This window comes from Nipponia nippon, unplaced genomic scaffold (genome assembly GCF_047370975.1).
Source record: "Nipponia nippon isolate SJK-2023a ecotype South Korea unplaced genomic scaffold, ASM4737097v1 scaffold_22, whole genome shotgun sequence".
Taxonomy (NCBI): Eukaryota; Metazoa; Chordata; class Aves; order Pelecaniformes; family Threskiornithidae; genus Nipponia; species Nipponia nippon.
Window position 1 is genome coordinate 1,884,903 of NW_028262339.1, and position 18,819 is coordinate 1,903,721.

General features: G+C 43.2%; 1 protein-coding gene across 6 annotated transcripts in view; it reads right to left on the reverse strand.

Annotated features, from left to right (window-relative positions):
• The window catches only part of LOC104012734 (proprotein convertase subtilisin/kexin type 5), a 206,167-nt gene that overhangs the window by 61,091 nt on the left and 126,257 nt on the right, over positions 1 to 18,819 (reverse strand). For all 6 annotated transcript variants that reach the window (XM_087760253.1, XM_087760255.1, XM_087760254.1 and 3 more), the window contains one exon: positions 3,327 to 3,427. In XM_087760253.1, the coding sequence (XP_087616379.1) occupies positions 3,327 to 3,427 (101 nt within the window). The remainder of the gene's footprint in view (positions 1 to 3,326; positions 3,428 to 18,819) is intronic.

Below are 18,819 nucleotides of genomic sequence, written 5' to 3' on the forward strand. Positions count from 1 at the left end.
ATTCACTGGCGCATTTTGCCTGCATCACTACATGTGAAGCTTTAATACATTTTTTTCTTTATTCCTATCATATCTGTTATCATAGATACTATTAATTTGGAAAGAAAGATGCTAGTCTATAGGCAGTAACCTGCATTTCCCATCAGTATACTCAACAAAATATACAGAGAACGAAGTCTGTGTAAAGTCTAAGATTCTCAGTGTGTCTTAAGACATCACAATCAGCAATAGCTTGGCTGTAGGCAGTGTTCTATAATTCTTTGAAACTTTCAGTTACAACAATGATTTGTTAGAAAATGAACACAAAATGCTATACAGAGATACAAACTCTGAATTGCCAGCAATGTTCATGCATTCAAAAGTAATTATAAAAAATTTCCACAAAATTAAGTTTTGGCACATGCAATTTTATCTGTATATGCAGATTGTTTTGAATGAACTTAAGTATTTTACAGCTGAGATTAAGAAGAGATCGAAAAGAATGTGGGTTTTTTGGAAAATAATAGCATTATCCTAACTTTTAAAAATAGTTTTGTTTTTACTGATTGCATTAAGAAAATTAATTATAATGATACAAGTGCTGGACTACTTAAGATTATATCAGCTTTTCAATTACAATTTCTTATTTGCATGACTATAATTCAGCAACAAAAATGTATTCTGTGTTGAATACTGGCCCATGGTTTCTTTGAAAAAGCAACATTAAAAATGGAAACATAAACTTGCTGCTACAAATTACACACCATTTGAAATGACTTTGTGCACAAATTTTTTACTTCCTTCAAAAGAACTGAGTGTCCTCAAAGGAAACCAGTTTTCCTCAGAATTTAATAAAATCAGTCTCTTAGCACTTAGAAATATTTGATTTCAAGCAGGATTTGGGGTGGAGCATTACAACTTAGACCTGCAAATATAATCCAACACAGCAGAGTAATGCATAAGATTTTGAAAGACAAATTTACCTCTAATATTTCTGCTGTTACATAAAGCACATTAAAGATACATATTAGACATGAAGAGCAAAATCCTGCAGCTGAGAAAGCTTTTCTGAGCTAGAGGTAAAAGGACTAAGGAGCTATATTATCTACTTTTTTTAAAGCTGTGGAACTTGACCCATTAGAAAAGACAGACTGCTTGTTTCAACACACATAAGTGTGGTTTTTTTTTCATATTGTATTAATTTATGTTCATACTAGCATAGCACTGTCCCAATACTTTTTTTAACGTTCAAGAACACAGAATGTGAAAAGGAGCCTGATAAATGCAAGAGGCGACCTACAGTAGCCTGCAGAGTACAGCAGATCCTGGGCAGCACAGTGAGGGTACCTTAAGCCATTGTGAAGATACCTTAAACCAGTCAGTGGAAACTGCCTGTGCTCAACAACATTTCAAGTTATTTCAACACCGAGTACTCTGCCAGCTAGTCATTTCCATCATGTCATCTTTCCTGCATGTATAATGAGCATGCTAATCTTTCCTGACCTTGGAAGGGTACTGTGAATTTCTATGACACGGAATTTCTAAAGCACTTTGAGATTCCTGAATAAAAGGTGCCAGATCTATCCATATAGACAATGCAATCATCAGGCACAGTCAACATGGGTTCACAAAGGGAAAGTCCTGCCTAACTAATTTGATATCCTTCTATGATAAGGTCACCTGCCTCATGGATGAAGGGAAGGCGGTGGATGTAGTTTTTCTGGATTTTAGTAAGGCTTTTGATACTGTCCCTCACAGTATCCTTCTGGGCAAGTTGTCCAACTGTGAGATGAGAAGGTACACAGTGTGCTGGGTGAAGAACTGGCTGAAGGGCAGGGCTCAAAGGCTTGTAGTGAATGGGGCTACATCTGGCTGGCAACCGGTCACCAGCAGTGTTCCTCATGGCTCAAGGCTAGGGCCAATTCTGTTCAATATTTTTATCAATGATCTGGATGCAGGAGTTGAATGCACCCTTAGCAAGTTTGCCAATGATACTAAACTGGCAGGTGCTGTTGACTGTTTCGAGGGACAAGAGGGCTTGCAGAGGGATCTAGATAGATTGGAGCATTGGGAAATCATCAATGGCATGAAATTTAACAAGAACAAATGCTAGATTCTGCACCTGGGATGGAGTAATGCCGGACACAAGTATAGATTGGGAGAGGAGTGGCTGGAGAGCAGCCCTGCAGAAAGGGATCTGGGGGTGCTGGTTGACAGCAGGCTCAACATGAGTCAGCAGTGTGCCCTGGCAGCCAAGAGGGCAAACCGCATCCTGGGATGCGTCAAACGCAGCATAACCAGCTGGTCAAAAGAGGTGATTATCCCACTGTATTTAGCATTGTTGCAGCCTCACCTTGAGTACTGTGTGCAGTTCTGGGCCCCACAATTTAAGAAGGATGTTAAGTTCCTTGAATGTGTCCAGAGGAGGGCAACAAAGCTGGTGAAAGGGCTGGAAGGCATGTCCTATGAGGAGCAGCTGAGGACTCTGGGGTTGTCTAGTTTGGAGAGAAGGAGGCTGAGGGGTGACCTCATTGCTCTCTACAGCTGCCTGAGGAGGGAAGTGGAGAGGGAGGTGCTGATCTTTTCTCCCTTGTATCCTGTGACAGGACACATGGGAATGGTTCAAAGCTGTGTCAGGGGAGGTTCAGACTTGACATTAGGAAGCATTTCTTTACCGAGAGGGTGGTCAAACACTGGATCAGGCTTCCTAGAGAGGTGGTCGATGCCCCATGCCTGTCAGTGTTTAAGAGGCGTTTGGACAATGCCCTTAATAACATGCTTTAACTTTTGGTCTGCCCTGAAGTGGTCAGGCAGTTGCACTAGATGATCATTGTAGGTCCCTTCCAACTGAACTGTGAGAATAAATGAGATAGTGTTTTACTTTGACGAGATGCAGCTGTGCCCTTGAGGCTTGTTACAAACAGGTTCACAGGAATGCAGCTGTGCCCTTGAGGCTTGTTACAAACAAGTTTGTGAAACTTAGAGGCAGAAAAATAAGGATGAGATTAGATACATCCCTGAAAGAGGAATTCACGTGCACCAGCTTGAAGAACCAATAAGTAACGCTGAAGAGACGCGTGGACACAAGACAGTAGCCAATGAAATAAGTTTTGCTTGCTCATGAACACTAGATCATATTATAAGAGGGATAGATTGTAAAAATAAAGTCGTCTTCACTTGTCTTCGCTTGTCTTTGCCTAAACTCCTACGCGGAGTCCGTGATTAATTGCCACACTGAACTATTCTAGTCTAGTCTATATATGGGTTGGTTGTTTCAGGGTTTTTTGGGGTGGGGTGTTGTTTGCAGGGTTTTGGTTTTTTTTTTCAGAATATAATTCGGATCTTACTTTGCTTCCAGTGCCAGTGCAATGATGCCTGCAGCCATAGGTGCAGAGGCCGAGGTTCCAGTATGGCTGTCTGTGCAACGCTGCCTCAGGTCTGTGGTGATCTGGAAGAAATTGAATGTGTGAAATTTAGAATGCAGTTTCAGAAATCAGAACAGGTTTCATTTGTTCAAGTGAGTCACATGTAAGTGGAGGGTATTTCCTTCTTTCATTTCAAGGAAAAAAAAAGGTTTCATGTATTCAATGATTTGAGATGTTCACATTCTACACAGAGCTTGAAGACATTCATGAACTTGGAGAATCGTTCTCTATCGCACTGAAAATGTAAGTCTCATTTTTTTCATGGAATGACCAACAAAAGACTTATAAGTTAGAAAAACATGCACAGGGTTTTATAACAGCATGTTAGAACTCTGTTCTTCTAGTTGCATTTATAGAGCGCTTCCCATCCAGGACTCTCAAAGTGCTTTACAAATAGGAATTAATTAAACCTCACAGTGTTCCCATCATACAGATTGATTATGCCCATTGCAGAGACTACAAAACAGAGGTACAGAGGTTAATTGGGTTGCCTCAATTCACAACGGAAGTGAGAGAACAGAATAGTTATGCTCATGCTAAGTGCTGTGTTTAATCCATAGTCCCTTCCTTCTTGTTTTATGCAATAATTCACATGGAATTAAGTGACATCTGTAAATCCTGATGTCATCACAGATTTGGTTTAGAGATCACCTATGCTGCTATATATTTTTATTTGTGATCTAAGTGGATGTATAAAGCCGTAATGTGCAATACCAACTAAAGAGACAGTCTTCTATTTAGTGTTAGGATGTTCCTATCTCATAAAGAATTTTAGGTAGATATTTTCTGTAATACAATAAATCACACACAAAAATGCATTTATTCTGAAGCTCCTTCTTTCAGGCAATATTAATCTAAAGAGATTCTAATTTATAGTTTTATTTCTGAAGAAGTTGTTCCTAGGAAGAGCAAGGCAGTAGAGACAAGAATTCACTACCACCTAACAGAAGCTCAAGCAAAATCCATGTGCATGTTAGAACACTTACTAGCAGACAGCAGTCCATAGCACAGAAACCTCCAAAAAGGCGGCAGACTAAAAGACCTGTGAGGCCAAACCTTATTCTCAGCATTTCAGCTGATACTTGAGATTCAGTCACTAATAGACATAAAGTATCTGCCTATGGGGGCAGAGAAGAAGTTACTTATGCAAATTCTTACCTAAATAAGAAAAATGTGCTCAAAATATATTCACTAGCATCATACTTCACTTGCAAAACAGACATGCACAAAGATGCAGGAAGGAGAGGATCAAAAATCACAAAAAAGTACAGGATGTAAAAATATGTCTGGCTTTGAAGCTGGAAGCTATGCAAAATATGATCTAAAAAACCTAGCCACATGCCATCTTAGAACAATATAAGCAATTGTAAATAGGAGGTATAGGTTTCACACATATGCATTAATATTCAGAAGTAGATATATTACATAATTCATATAAGGCTGCTGAAAGTTTTAGTGATGTGTAAAGAAGTGTAGGCTAACACACTTCTAAAAGACTTCTAAAAACACTTCTAAAGACTTCTAAAAAGACTTCTAAAAGAGAAGTTAACAGGATCTATGAAGTGATTGCTGAAAGCAGGTGGGAGCAAAGTGAAACAAAATGGCAGGTTCTAGAAACTGAAAAGGGTGGATTTATAATGTCATGCCCTTAAATTTACCAAAGGCCAGATTCAAGAATACTGAAGTCTAGAAAAGACCTTTTTTGCTCTGTTATTTAATACCCTTCATATTTGCACACACATTTTCATTAAAAAATTCTTTTATCTATTGCCAACTAAAAGTTGATTCCTACAAATAAAATGTTCATATCTTTTCTTCTTCCCTCCTATCAATTGTTCATTAATTTAGACAATGAAAATTGTGTTGCAAAACCTATTTGCATGCACATCCTATAAATGCCCTGAAAATGTTAAGAGATTAAACTGCAGCAGGAACAGCCCTAAGACTACACTGCCTATATGTGCAAATGCAAGTAGTGATTTTGCAGATGAAATTAAAATGGCCAAGGATTACAGGATGACACACATCCAAATAGCAATATGTAAACTTCAGGTACCCCTTTTGGAAAAACATTGGTCAAAGCAGTAGCAGGGAATGTAAGGGAGGCTAGGAAAAAGGAAGGGCAGAAAAAGACTAACACATGCTTGTCTCTTTCACAGCCTGGTGACTTGTTCCTTGCCAAGAAGTGTTGCAGCAGGCACTTTCCTTAGATGACTGAAGGATAACAAAGCCTACAGGAGCTCAGGCTTGGAGAAGTGCGTTCATAGCAACTTTGCCCTAAAAGACATTTTCCAAATACAGTGAAAAGCACACTGCATTGTGCTATCTGTGTTTCTGATCCTCCGGAAGAAGAACACACTTCCAGAGTGGTTTTATGTCCTGTACCTACAGATATCAAGCATAACAAAACCATGACCCTTCTTTATTCTGCAGTGTTGTCTCTCATGTTCTAAGCAGACATTGTGGAAGCAGTTAGAACTACAGCCTCTTATCTCAGCAACTATTTCAGCAGAGAATGCGTAAAAAAAAAAAGCTTCCTAAGTGGAAAAACCATTTGAGCTATTTCAAAGGGAAGTTGCCGACAGGAGCTGAGATGTTTAAGTGTAAATTACCTCAATCTAATGCATGTGTTTTAGCACTATAGATTCATTGTCGGAGAAGTCTTTTGTCTGCCTTGAGAAAAAAAGAGAACAGGACCACCAACAGGCCAGTGAGTTTCAAGAAGTAAAATGATGCTACAAATTCCTGAACCACATGAGGGTTACATCATTAATCACAATAAAAGGACACATGATACTTGACAGCACCATGAAGCTGTCATTAGTGTACGTTAGCTGTCATTCCGTTCAATAGGGTGGGTAGGAGCAGTAATTTTTTAATCTTTTGTTGAGTGCAACGCATTTGTATACATCAAATACCATTATAACAATGGCTGATGTATGAAAATGCTGATGAGATTACCCACGATCAGTTCATGTAATGTTTCTAGGGCCCTAAGTTATATCCACTTCTACCACTTCTGAAAACACTATATTTGACTGAAGGCAATGACAATGACGACAATCTGGTACTGGCATAGTTTAATCAACATGAAATTAGCAGCCTAGGACACCTTGAGGAAAGTTAGGTAAAAGTTATAGCAGTCATCAGAATGTACTGCAATCCCTGCCATATGTGAAAGTCCAGCGGCTTTCAGAAAATGCACAGATTTATTAAAGAAAAAACTAGACGCACCATAATAGTTTTGTATAAGCTACTTGCTCTGAAGATTTAAGGAGATGCCATTGCTGTACAGTCATTATTAAGGTTGTTCCATCAATATTCCCATAGTTTCATCTATTGGGAGGTTAATGACTCAGGTCAAAAATTTTCCTTAGCAGAGAACATGCTTACTCTTTCTGTTCTAAGCCTCTTATGTCCTGCTATTTCATATGTCATGACTTGAGCCTTCTGAACTGATTGAACCACTTTTTACCTGCTGCTATAATTCCTCAAGATATGTTGATTTCTACCAAGCTGTGTCCCTAAAAGTGACAAGGGTTTAACAAAAATCTACCGTTCCTTACTGCATCCTTGGTGTATCTGTATTTACTCAAAATTGAAGGTGCCGTGTTGTATCTTGATACTCTGTGTTTTAAGAACCGACAGGTTCAGAACAATGGTTCTGTTTTTTGGTTTTGTTTCAAGTTCTGCTTAAAGCAGAAGCTGGTCAGCAAAGCAGAAACATATCTTAAAAGAGAAAGAAATTCAGCAGATGACATGACATTGTTTTATGAAGAAACAGGAGAAACAAGTACAGAGGTTATTTATAGAAGATGAGTAGTATAATAGGTTAATAAATTATATCTTTGAGTGATTATCATATGTGAACTCATTAGGGCTTTAAGAAATTATCTGAAAAAGGAAATCAAAGAAAAGATGATGCATTTGTGCAACATTTGGTAAATTCAAGGCCCATATAGATAGCTATAGCTAGGTGGTGCTTAACCTTTACTAGCTGTATGGTCCTGAGCGGGGAAATGATCTTCCAGCATTGTTCTATAGCATTCAAAAAAGCAGAGAAGAGAAAAATAGGAAAAAATACCTTCACAACTGTACATCATTGGTTATTACTGCTACACTCGCTCTGTTCTGAAAGATTACCTCCATAAAGTACATTTTTATGGTCTTTACCTAGCCTTCATTTGCCTTTGTCTCAGAGTGTGAGTTTCTATACCCGTGTCTGCACTTTGCAGCTGCTCTTGGAAACACCTAAAAATAATTCTAATTCTTTTCTCTAAGTGTGTATGTAAAAGGTATACATCCAACTGCATCTGTGAAATGTTTGTATGTTTTGGGCATGTATAATGCATTCAAAGGTTGGAAACAGTCCATAATGGGCAAACATTTAATGTAATACAGTTTGATGCAGCATAAAGTCAAGTACATTTTGAGTATGTTACCTGAGCAACAGACTGCAGTACTCATGTAAGATGCTAACACCAGTGTGTGTTTCACTGTAACCATTAGCCCAAATTGTTACAGACCAGAAGTTGTTTACTTTAGTCCAAATTCAGCAAAAAAAAAAAGCTCCATGTGGAAAACAGAGTTGTGTAGATGAAATTATGCAATCAGATAATTATGATTATACAAAAATAAAAAAAAAACCAGTCTAGAAAACGTCCTAAAATTATGTTACATCCCATATTTATAATAAATAATTATAAAAGCATGTAGGAATGAAAAGGGAAAAAAAGTCTTCAGGCAGTTATAAAAGTGTGTGTGCTTCTATTGATCCATACTGAAGCCAAAACATTATTATAGGAATTTTTACTTGTGCCTGTCTAGTCCACAAAATGAGTGTCTAACATTTGGTGACTGGTTATCCACCTCATAATAAATTCTGCAAAAATTTGGATAGAAAAACAGAAAAGAAAAAAAAAAAAGACATTAGAACTGGAGGAATGCAATGAAAAATAAGTAGTAACTGGAGAATCTGACATTATAAAGTAGTGGCCATGCACTGTGCCTTAATGCTGTGATGATGCATTTCTTTGCTGTCTTTTATTTTTCTGGAGTTTATCAGCTCTTTTAGAATATAAAAAACTCAGAGGACTAGAGGGTTTAAAGCCCTCCGGTTTTTCATGACACTAACATTATAGTCCAACCCACTTCAAACTGTCACCACTGAGTCTTTTCAGAAAGGGAACTTAAGGAGAAAAGAGTTTCAGAGTATTTCAATGCAAGCCCATCACAAACATATCTGGAATACCAGTAACTTATTGAGGCTTTCTAAAAGAGATATTCAGCACAAGAAAGAGTTTGTACACAAATAAGGAAAACAGCTATTCTTTTTTATCTAGAGAAATGTCTACAAAAAAGAAGAAAACTTCACATTCGTTGCAAAGTCTATGCTGCACGTTCTGTAAGAGTGGATATCAAGTTATGACAAAAAGGTTAGAATAGTCTTGAAGTTTACACAAGGTTATGTCCATTTTAGTAGGCTGTGCTGGAACATCTGCTCCTCTGTTTTTGATAGCACAGCTTCCTTTCTCAGCATGATTACATAACAAACATTGCATATGCATAAATACAGTGCATTAATACTAAGAACTTTTTTTTTACTTAGCTTTAATTATAAATTACAGTGGAATCCAAGGGATTGAACTTGTAACATGAACTAAATGAGGTTTCCACCAACCCCTAACTAGCAAGAGACCTCTTCCTCTTCTAGTTAACAAAACTCCAAATTGTATGCCAAATATATTTTACAAGATATAGAAAATTATAGGATTAAAAGAATGTTATGGGTGCACCTTTATCCAGATCTGAAGTTTTGATCTAGTGAAATTCTGATCCTATTACTTTAGTGAGGTGTTGGTGACATAAACAATGAGATACACTTGAAAAACTAGTTTATACACGATAACAAAGGCTGAAAGTTGGCAGAACTGCCATTAAATGTCAATATTAACCACATAGTTGCCAAATCTGTTTCCAACTCTAACTACAGGTAATCTACAATTTTCTGAAATCCAAATGTCTTTGGTGATATTTTCATCGCTGCTGAGTGAATAATAAATGATAAAATAATTTTCATAGAATCATACAATCGTTTAGGTTGGAAAAGACCTTTAAGATCATCAAGTCCAACCGTTAACCTAGCACTGCCAAGTCCACCACTAAACCATGTCCCTAAGCACCACATCTACACATCTTTTAAATGCCTCCAGGGATGGGGGCTCAACCACCTCCCTGGGCAGCCTGTTCCAGTGCCTGACTACCCTTTCAGTGAAGAAGTTTTTCCTAACATCCAACCTAAACCTCCCCTGGCTCAACTTGAGACCATTTCCTCTTGTCCTATCGCTTGTTACTAGGGAGAAGAGGCCGACCCCCACCTCGCTACAACCTCCTTTCAGGGAGCTGTAGAGAGCAATAAGGTCTCCCCTCAGCCTCCTCTTCTCCATACTAAACAACCCCAGCTCCCTCAGCCGCTCCTCAGAAGACTTGTGCTCTAGACCCTTCACCAGCTTCGTTGCCCTTCTTTGGACACACTCCAGCACCTCAATGTCCTTCTTGGAGTGAGGGGCCCAAAACTGAACACAGTACTCGAGGTGTAGCCTCACCAGTGCCGAGTACAGGGGGACGATCGCTTCCCTAGTCCTGCTGGCCACACTATTTCTGATACAAGCCAGGACGGTATTGGCCTTCTTGGCCACCTGGGCACACTGTTGGCTCACATTTCAAACTTCTAAAGGGACAGGAAGAATGGAGGTTTAGGTAGCCATTGTTATCTGTCCAAAAATATATTAGAGTTGACATCTATTTTTGCATAACCCTTCTTTAGTTAAAGTTCCAAATGTCTTCTAAGGTCTCTATTACACTGGAATATATCTGTAAATGGAAAAATGTGATATCTGCTGGAAAAAATTATATTAACAGTAATCATCAGAAATGCATTTTATTGCATTCTGGAGTAATGTTTAATGCAGTGCAAAAGATACCTTTTTTTTAGAGCTTTTCACATATAAATGATCTTTAGTTATCCGGAGGATGAAAAATACTTTCCAAATTGGCACTAAGTTGGGATGTTGTTTGGGGAACATCTGAAAAAGGAGATACAAAAGAATTTACAGAAGTTTGGATATTAACAGTGGAGAAAGAGATTGCAGATGACAGCGATAAGTAACCTACACAGAGTCATTTCTGCTGAAATCCACTTTGTTTCCACAAATCAGGCAAGGAAGGGAAGAGGCCGGCATGGCTGAGCCATGACCTGTGGGTCAAACTAAAGGGCAAGAAGAGATTGCACAGGCAGTGGAAGAAGGGACTGGTATCTTGGGAAGAGTACAGGGACACTGCCCAGTTGTGTAAGGATGGGATCAGGAAGGCCAAGGCTCGGCTGGAGCTGAACCTGGCGAGGGACGCAAAGAATAATAAGAAGGGCTTCTACAGGTACGTCAACCAGAAAAGGAAAGTTAAAGAAAGCGTACCCCCTCTGATGAGCAAAATTGGCAAGCTGGTAACAACAGACAAGGAGAAGGCTGAGGTACTCAACAACTTCTTTGCCTCAGTCTTCACTGGCAACCTCTCTCCTCACACCTCCCGAGTCAATGGGCCATTTGACGGGGATCGGGGGGTGGGGGGTGGAGGGGGGGCAAAGTCCCTCCCATTGTAAGAGAAGATCAGGTTCGCAACCACCTGAGGAACCTGAACGTACATAAGTCTATGGGTCCCGATGAGATGCATCCCAGAGTCCTGAGTGAATGGGCTGATGTAGCTGCCAAGCCACTCGCCATGATATTTGAAAAGTCATGGCAGTCAGGTGAAGTCCCTGGGGACTGGAAGAAGGGAAATACTGCACCCATTTTTAAAAAGGGTAGAAAGGAGGACCCTGGGAACTACCGACCTGTCAGCCTCACCTCTGTGCCTGGGAAGATCATGGAACAGATCCTCCTAGAAGCTATGCTAAGGCACATGGAGGACAGGGAGGTGATTCGAGACAGCCAGCATGGCTTCACCAAGGGCAAGTCCTGCTTGACCAACCTAGTGGCCTTCTATGATGGAGGGACTGCATCAGTGGATGAGGGAAGAGCTATGGATGTCACCTATCTGGACTTCTGTAAGGTCTTTGACACGGTCCCCCACAATATCCTCCTCTCTAAATTGGAAGGATATGGATTTGATGGGCGGACTGTTCGGTGGATAGCAAACTGGCTGGATGGTCGCACCCAGAGGGTAGTGGTCAATGGCTCGATGTCCAGATGGAGAACAGTGACGAGTGGTGTCCCTCCGGGGTCCGTACTGGGGCCAGTGCTGTTCAATATCTTCATCAATGACACAGCGGGATCGAGTGCACCCTCAGCAAGTTTGCAGATGACACCAATCTGAGTGGTGCAGTTGACACGCCTGAGGGACAGGATGCCATCCAGAGGGACCTGGACAGGCTGGAGAAATGGGCCTGTGTGAACCTCATGAGGTTCAACAAGGCCAAGTGCAGGGTCCTGCACCTGGGTCGGGGCAATCCCTGGTATCAATACAGGCTGGGGGATGAGGGGATTGAGAGCAGCCCTGCCGAGAAGGACTTGGGGGTACTGATAGACGAAAAGCTGGACATGAGCCGGCAATGTGTTCTCGCAGCCCAGAAAGCCAACCGTATCCTGGGCTGCATCAAAAGAAGCGTGGCCAGCAGGTCGAGGGAGGTGATTCTGCCCCTCTACTCTGCTCTCCTGAGACCCCACCTGGAGTACTGCGTCCAGCTCTGGGGTCCTCAGCACAGGAAGGACATGGACCTGTTGGAGCAGGTCCAGAGGAGGGCCACAAAAACGATCAGAGGGATGGAACACCTCTGCTATGAGGAAAGGCTGAGAGAGCTAGGGTTGTTCAGCCTGGAGAAGAGAAGGCTGCGGGGAGACCTTATTGCGGCCTTTCAATACTTAAAGGGGGCCTACAAGAAAGATAGTCTTTTTAGCAAGGTCTGCTGCGACAGGACAAGGGGTAATGATTTTAAACTAAAGGAGGGTAGATTTAGACTAAACACAAGGAAAAAATTTTTCACGATGAGGGTGGTGAAACACTGGCACAGGTTGCCCAGAGGTGGTAGATGCCCCATCCTTGGAAACATCCAAGGACAGGCTGGATGGGGCTCTGAGCAACCTGATCTAGTGGTAGATGTCCCTGACCATTGGAGGGGGGTTGGACTAGATACTTTTAAAGGTCCCTTCCATCCCAAAGCATTCTATGATTCTATGAAATTAGAAAAACTTTAGTTCTTTGGGGAGAAGAAAGAAGAGACTGCAGGTCTGTGGCAGCCTCTCAGTCATTTTCTCTCTAAGGTTAGACAGGGCTGACACATGCTTTAGGTAATTTATTGCAGAGCAGTTGATCTCCAAAGGAGTTCCTACAAATACATTTCATTTTTCACTTCAGTATCAGCAGTAACTGGAGAATCTGACATTATAAAGTAGTGGCCATGCACTGTCCCTTAATATCAGCTCTGTATTTCTGTACTACTACATATCAGAATCTCATATGACATCTAATTTTTTTCTCATTTACATGAGAATGAATTCATATAATTTTAATTGCAAATCCCTGTATTGGGTCTGGCTGGGATGGAGTTAACTTTCCCCATAGCAGCCCTCATAGTGCTGTGCTTTGCAGTTGTAGCTAGAAAGGTGTTGATAACATGCCAGTGTTTTGGCTACTGCTGAGCAGTGCTCCCACAGCATCAAGGCTGTCTCTCCAACACGCCCCCTGCCCACCAAGGCCAGTAGGCTGGTGGTGGGCAAGAGGTTGGGAGGGGACACAGCTGGGACAGCTGACCCCAACTGACCAAAGGGATATTCCATACCATATGATGTCGTGCTCAGCTAAGAGAAAGGAGGATGAGCGGAGAGCATTCTCTATTAAGGCGTTTGTCTTCCTAAGCAAACTGCTATGTGTACTGAGGCCCTACTTCCCAGGAAGTGTCTGGATATCGCCTGCTGATGGGAAGCAGAGAATAAATCTTTTCGCATTCCTTTTTTCTTCCGCGTGTGGCCTTTTCTTTATTAAACTGCCTTTATCTTTACCCACAAGTTTTTCATCTTATTTTCTCCCCCTGTCCTGCTGAGGAGGGGGAGTGAGAGTGCGGCTTGGCGGGCACCTGGCGGCCAACCAAGGTTAACCCACCACAGTCCTTTGTGGCAGCCAACGTGGGGCACATTTTGAATTGAGTGTGCTATAGCTATAGTAGTTATTAAGTGGCAAGCTTCTGTGTGGGTCATGGAGTTTGCTGGCTGCATTGCTTATCTCTTTATTTTGCTGAGCTTGGTAACATTTCAATACAAACAATGGCTATTACTTTACCCTGGGGGAGCTATCTTGTGGAGAGGATGAGGGAATACACCTCCCTCTTCCTATCCAGGATTGATGTGGGTGGTTTTATTGCGCAGGCTCCCAAGGTCCTTGTTCACCCTTGTGTGAGCTGTTTAACACTATTAGTTAACACTGTCGGCTTGTTGTCAGGTTTGTGGAACCTGGTTTCATCCTGGCGTAAGAGGAGACAATTTTTGGGTGAGACAATACTTCAACATGCCCTCAGGCAGCTGGTCCCTGGGTGGCAGGGTATGTGGAAGGATTTGGGCAGGCACCTAGGACGGTTATCACATCCCATAGCCTGGGATTTTACACCTGAACAGGCAAGTAATCCTGGTAAACTGACACACCACCTGATAGAAGGGTGCCTTGCCTACCCCAGTGAAAATCAGCAGCTTCTAGCACTGTACTGGGGCTTGGCCTGTGCCTATTGAGCCACGGTTCAGTACTATCAGAGGACTGTGGTTAAGGCAGGGACCCAAAACACCTCTGAGAATGCCATGATTGAGACCAGGATACAAACTGCATCTAAGAACACGATAACTGAGACAGGGACCCAAACTACATCTGAGGACACTATGGTTGAGATAGGGACCGAAACCCCAACTACAGTAATTGCCCCAGTAGTGAAAAAGAAACACTGGACAAGGAGGTCAATGGGTCCATATCATCGATTAGTAAGGGAGGAGGAGGAAGGGTCTGATCAGGAAGCTGGTCCTTCAGCAAAGAAATGGGAGGAAGGAGTGAGAGAAATCACCCAAGAGGTGGAAACTACCCAGTCCCTGACCTCAAAAGAAATTCGAGACATGCAGAAAGATTACAGCTACCAGCCAGGTGCTGCTTGGCTGCTCCGATGCTGGGATAGGGGGGCCAACAGTCAGCAGTTGGAAGATAAGGAAGCCCAACAGCTGGGATCCCTTGCTAGAAACTGGGGAATTTACAGAGGAATTGGAAAAGAGGCAGATGTCTCTGGAGGCAACTCCCATCAAGTGTGAGGGCAAGATATCTGTTCAAGGGAGATCTTGTGAGTTACCAAGGAAAGTGGAGTACTGCTGAGGAAGGCAACCAGTACCTGAGAGAATTAGCGGTGCTTGAAGTCATCTGCGGTGATCTAGACAACGATGAGGTCTCCAAAGATCCGGATGATGTTCTGTGCATACGGGCCATGTGGAGGAAGGTGGTCCACAACACCCCAACAGCTTGGCAACAATTCCTGGCTCTAAAACTTTGAAGAAAATCTCTGTCCCTCCTCAACCCCATGGGCCAGTGCCTCAGTTGTGAGGGGTGCCCCACGGAGCCAGTCCCCTCCAGCCCCAGTCAGAGGGAAAGGGAGCACCAAGAGCATAGAATCATAGAATCGTTAAGGTTGGAAAGGACCTCTGAGATCATCGAGTCCAACCGTTAACCTAACTGCCTGGTCCACCTCTAAACCATGTCCCTAAGCACCACATCCACATGTTTTTTGAATACTTCCAGGGACTGTGATTGCACCACTTCCCTGGGCAGCCTGTTCCAGTGCCTGAATACCCTTTCGGTGAAGAAATTTTTCCTAATATCTAAGCTAAATCTCCCCTGGCGCAACTTGAGACCATTTCCTCTTGTCCTATCACTTGTTACTTGGGACAGGAGACCGACCCCCACCTAGCTACAACCTCCTTTCAGGGAGCTGTAGAGAGCAATAAGGTCTCCCCTCAGCCTCCTCTTCTCCAAACTAAACAACCCCAGCTCCCTCAGCCGCTCCTCATAAGACTCGGTCTCTAGACCCTTCACCAGCTTTGTTGCCCTTCTTTGGACACACGCCAGCACCTCGATGACCTTCTTGTAGTGAGGGGCCCAAAACTGAACACAGTACTTGAGGTGCAGCCTCACCAGTGCCGAGTACAGGGGCACTATCACCTCCCTGGTCCTGCTGGCCACACTATTCCTGATACAAGCCAGGATGCCATTGGCCCTCTTGGCCACCTGAGCACACTGCTGGCTCATGTTCAGCTGGCTGTCAACCAACACCCCCAGGTCCTTTTCTGTCGGGCAGCTCTCCAGCCACTCCTCCCCAAGCCTGTAGCGTTGCATGGGGTTGTTGTGACCCAAGTGCAGGACCCGGCAATTAGCCTTGTTGAATCTCATGCAGTTGGCCTCGGCCCATCGATGCAGCCTGTCCAGGTCCCTCTGTAGGGCCTTCCTACCTTCAGGCAGATCGACACTTCCCCCCAACTTGGTGTCGTCTGCAAACTTCCTGAGGGTGCGCTCGATCCCCTCATCCAGATCATCGATAAAGATATTGAACAGGACCGGCCCCAACACTGAGCCCTGGGGAACACCACTCGTGACCGGCCGCCAACTGGATTTGACTCCATTCACCACCACCCTCTGGGCTCGGCCATTCAGCCGGTTTTTTACCCAGCGCAGAGTGCAGTTATCCAAGCAGTGAGCAGCCAGCTTCTTGTAGATGGGTGTCACATTTGCTAACTTCCAGTCATCTGGGACCTCCCCGGTTGACCAGGACTGCTGAGAGATGATGGAGAGTGGCTTGGCGAGCTCCTCCACCAGCTCCCTCAGTATCCTCGGGCGGATCCCATCTGGCCCCATAGACTTGTGGGCATCCAGGTGGAGGAGCAGGTCGCTAACTGCTACCTCTTTGATTATTGGGGCTTCATTCTGCTTCCTGTACTTCAAGGACCCAAAGGGGTACTGATGGGCTTTTGGTGTAGCCACTATGAATACAGAGAAGATTAAAGAGCTATCTACCCTGCCTGGCCTCTTGGAAGATCCCTTCATTGTGAGCTTGCTGTGTTGCAAAGAACAGCAGAGTTTGTTTTCACGTGGAGGGGTGCCCAATACACCTAGAATCGACTGCCCCAGGGATAGAAGCACAGTCCTACCATTTGTCATGGACTAATTCAAACTGCACTGGAACAGGGTGATGCCCCTGAACATCTGCAATACATCTATGACATCATTGTGTAGGGCAACAAGGCAGAAGAACTGTTTGAGAAGGGAAGAAGAATAATCCAGATTCTTCTGAAAGCTGGTTTCGACATAAAAAGAAGCAAGGTCAAGGGAGTAAGTGGGTAGCGTTGATCACGCAACGAACTCGACTGGGGAAACCCCAACCACAGAGGAATCCTGGAAGAGATCATGGACTGGCCAGAAGCACCGCCTGAGGAGGTGGCTCGTGCCCAAGAGGCACCACCATATAATGAGTTATCAGAAGATGAAAGGCATTATTCTCTGTTTTTACTGATGGATCCTATCATTTTGTAGGAAACCATCAGAAGTGGAAAGCTGCTGTGTGGAGTCCCACACAACAAGTTGTTGAAGCCACTGAAGGAGAAGGTGAGTCAAGTCAGTTTGCAGAAGTGAAAGCCATCCAACTAGCCCTAGATATTGCTGAACGAGAAAAGTGGCCAGTATTCTGTCTCAATACTGACTCCTGGATGGTGGCAAATGTCCTGTGGGGGTGGCTACAGCAGTGGAAGAAGACCAATTGGCAGCGCAGAGGTAAACCCATCTGGGCTGCTGCATTGTAGCAAGACATCGCTGCCCGTGTAGAAGACATCGCTCTAAAGATACATCATGTAGATGCTCACATGCCCGAAAGCCGTGCCACTGAAGAACATAGAAACAATGACAAAGCTGTCAAAATTGAAGTAGCTCAGGTGGACCTGCACTGGGAGTGTAAGGGTGAGCTATTTGTATCTCGATGGGCCCACAAAGCATCAGGACATCTAGGGAGAGATGCAACATACAGATGGGCTCGTGATCGAGGGGTGGACCTGACCATGGAGGCCATCACACAGGTCACCCATGAATGTGAAACGTGCTTCAGTCAAGCGAGCCACACGAGTAAAATCTCTCTGGAACAGAGGGCGGTGCCTGGGTTTTTCAATACGGTGAGGCCTGGCAAATTGACTATATTGGACCACTGCCACGAACCCGCCAAGGCAAGCGCTACATACTCACCATGGTGGAAGCAACTTCCGGGTGGCTAGAAACATACCCTGTAAACCATGCCACTGCCCGAAACACCATCTTAGGCCTTGAAAGGCAAATTTTGTGGCGACATGGTACCCCAGAAAGAACTGAATCAGACAATGGGAGACATTTCCAAAATAACCTCATAAACTTCTGGGCCAAGAAACATGGCATTGACTGGGTGTATCACATCCCCTATCACCCACAAGCCTCTGGAATGATTGAAAGATATAATGGACTGTTAAAGACTATGTTGAGAGCGCTGGGCACTGGGGCATGGAAGCACTGGGATATAAATTTAGCAGAAGCCACTTGGCTGGTTAACACCACTTCAAAGGAAACTTCCCCTCTACACATCACGCAACTGACGCTATATGAAGTAAGTGGGTAGCATTGATCATGCAACAGCTCAAATAGGGAACACCAAATGCCCAGGAATCCTGGAAGAGATCAAGTGACTGGACATCGCCTGCTGATGGGAAGTAGAGAATAAATTTTTTTTTGTTTCCTTTACTTCCGTGTGCAGCCTTTGCTTTTGCTTTATTAAACGGCCTTTATCTTGACCCACGAGTTTTTTCATCTGATTTCCTCCTCCTGTCTCACTGAGGAGGGGAGTGATAGAGCGGCTTGGTGGGCACTTGGCAACCAGCCAAGCTTAACCCACCACAGATACATAATACATAGTTTAGCATGGCGTAATTACTAGGTCTCAAAATGTAAACATATATAAAAGAGCCTTGTTTCTAATCGAGCCTAGGAAGATTTAGTTCTTGGCCTTAATATTATTTAAAGATTTTATCAAAAGCCTGGAAGAAAACACCGGCAACTTCTGATAAATATTGTTCTTGTAGAAACATTGGCAAAAGAGAAAGTGATGATGAGGGTAGATCTGAATTGAGTTCCAAATCAGTACTGACAATTGTAAATGGCCCACTAAAGAGACCATACCTACTCTCGTATCTATCTTCAGAGCAACAACTCTGAAAAAGACTAGAAAGAGCTGTGAATGTGATTTGGGAGTCACACAATGATGAACACGTAACATGACAGTGAGGCTAACATCTCATTCAGCTTTAATGTATAGAGGAGAACTGAGCTGGCACTC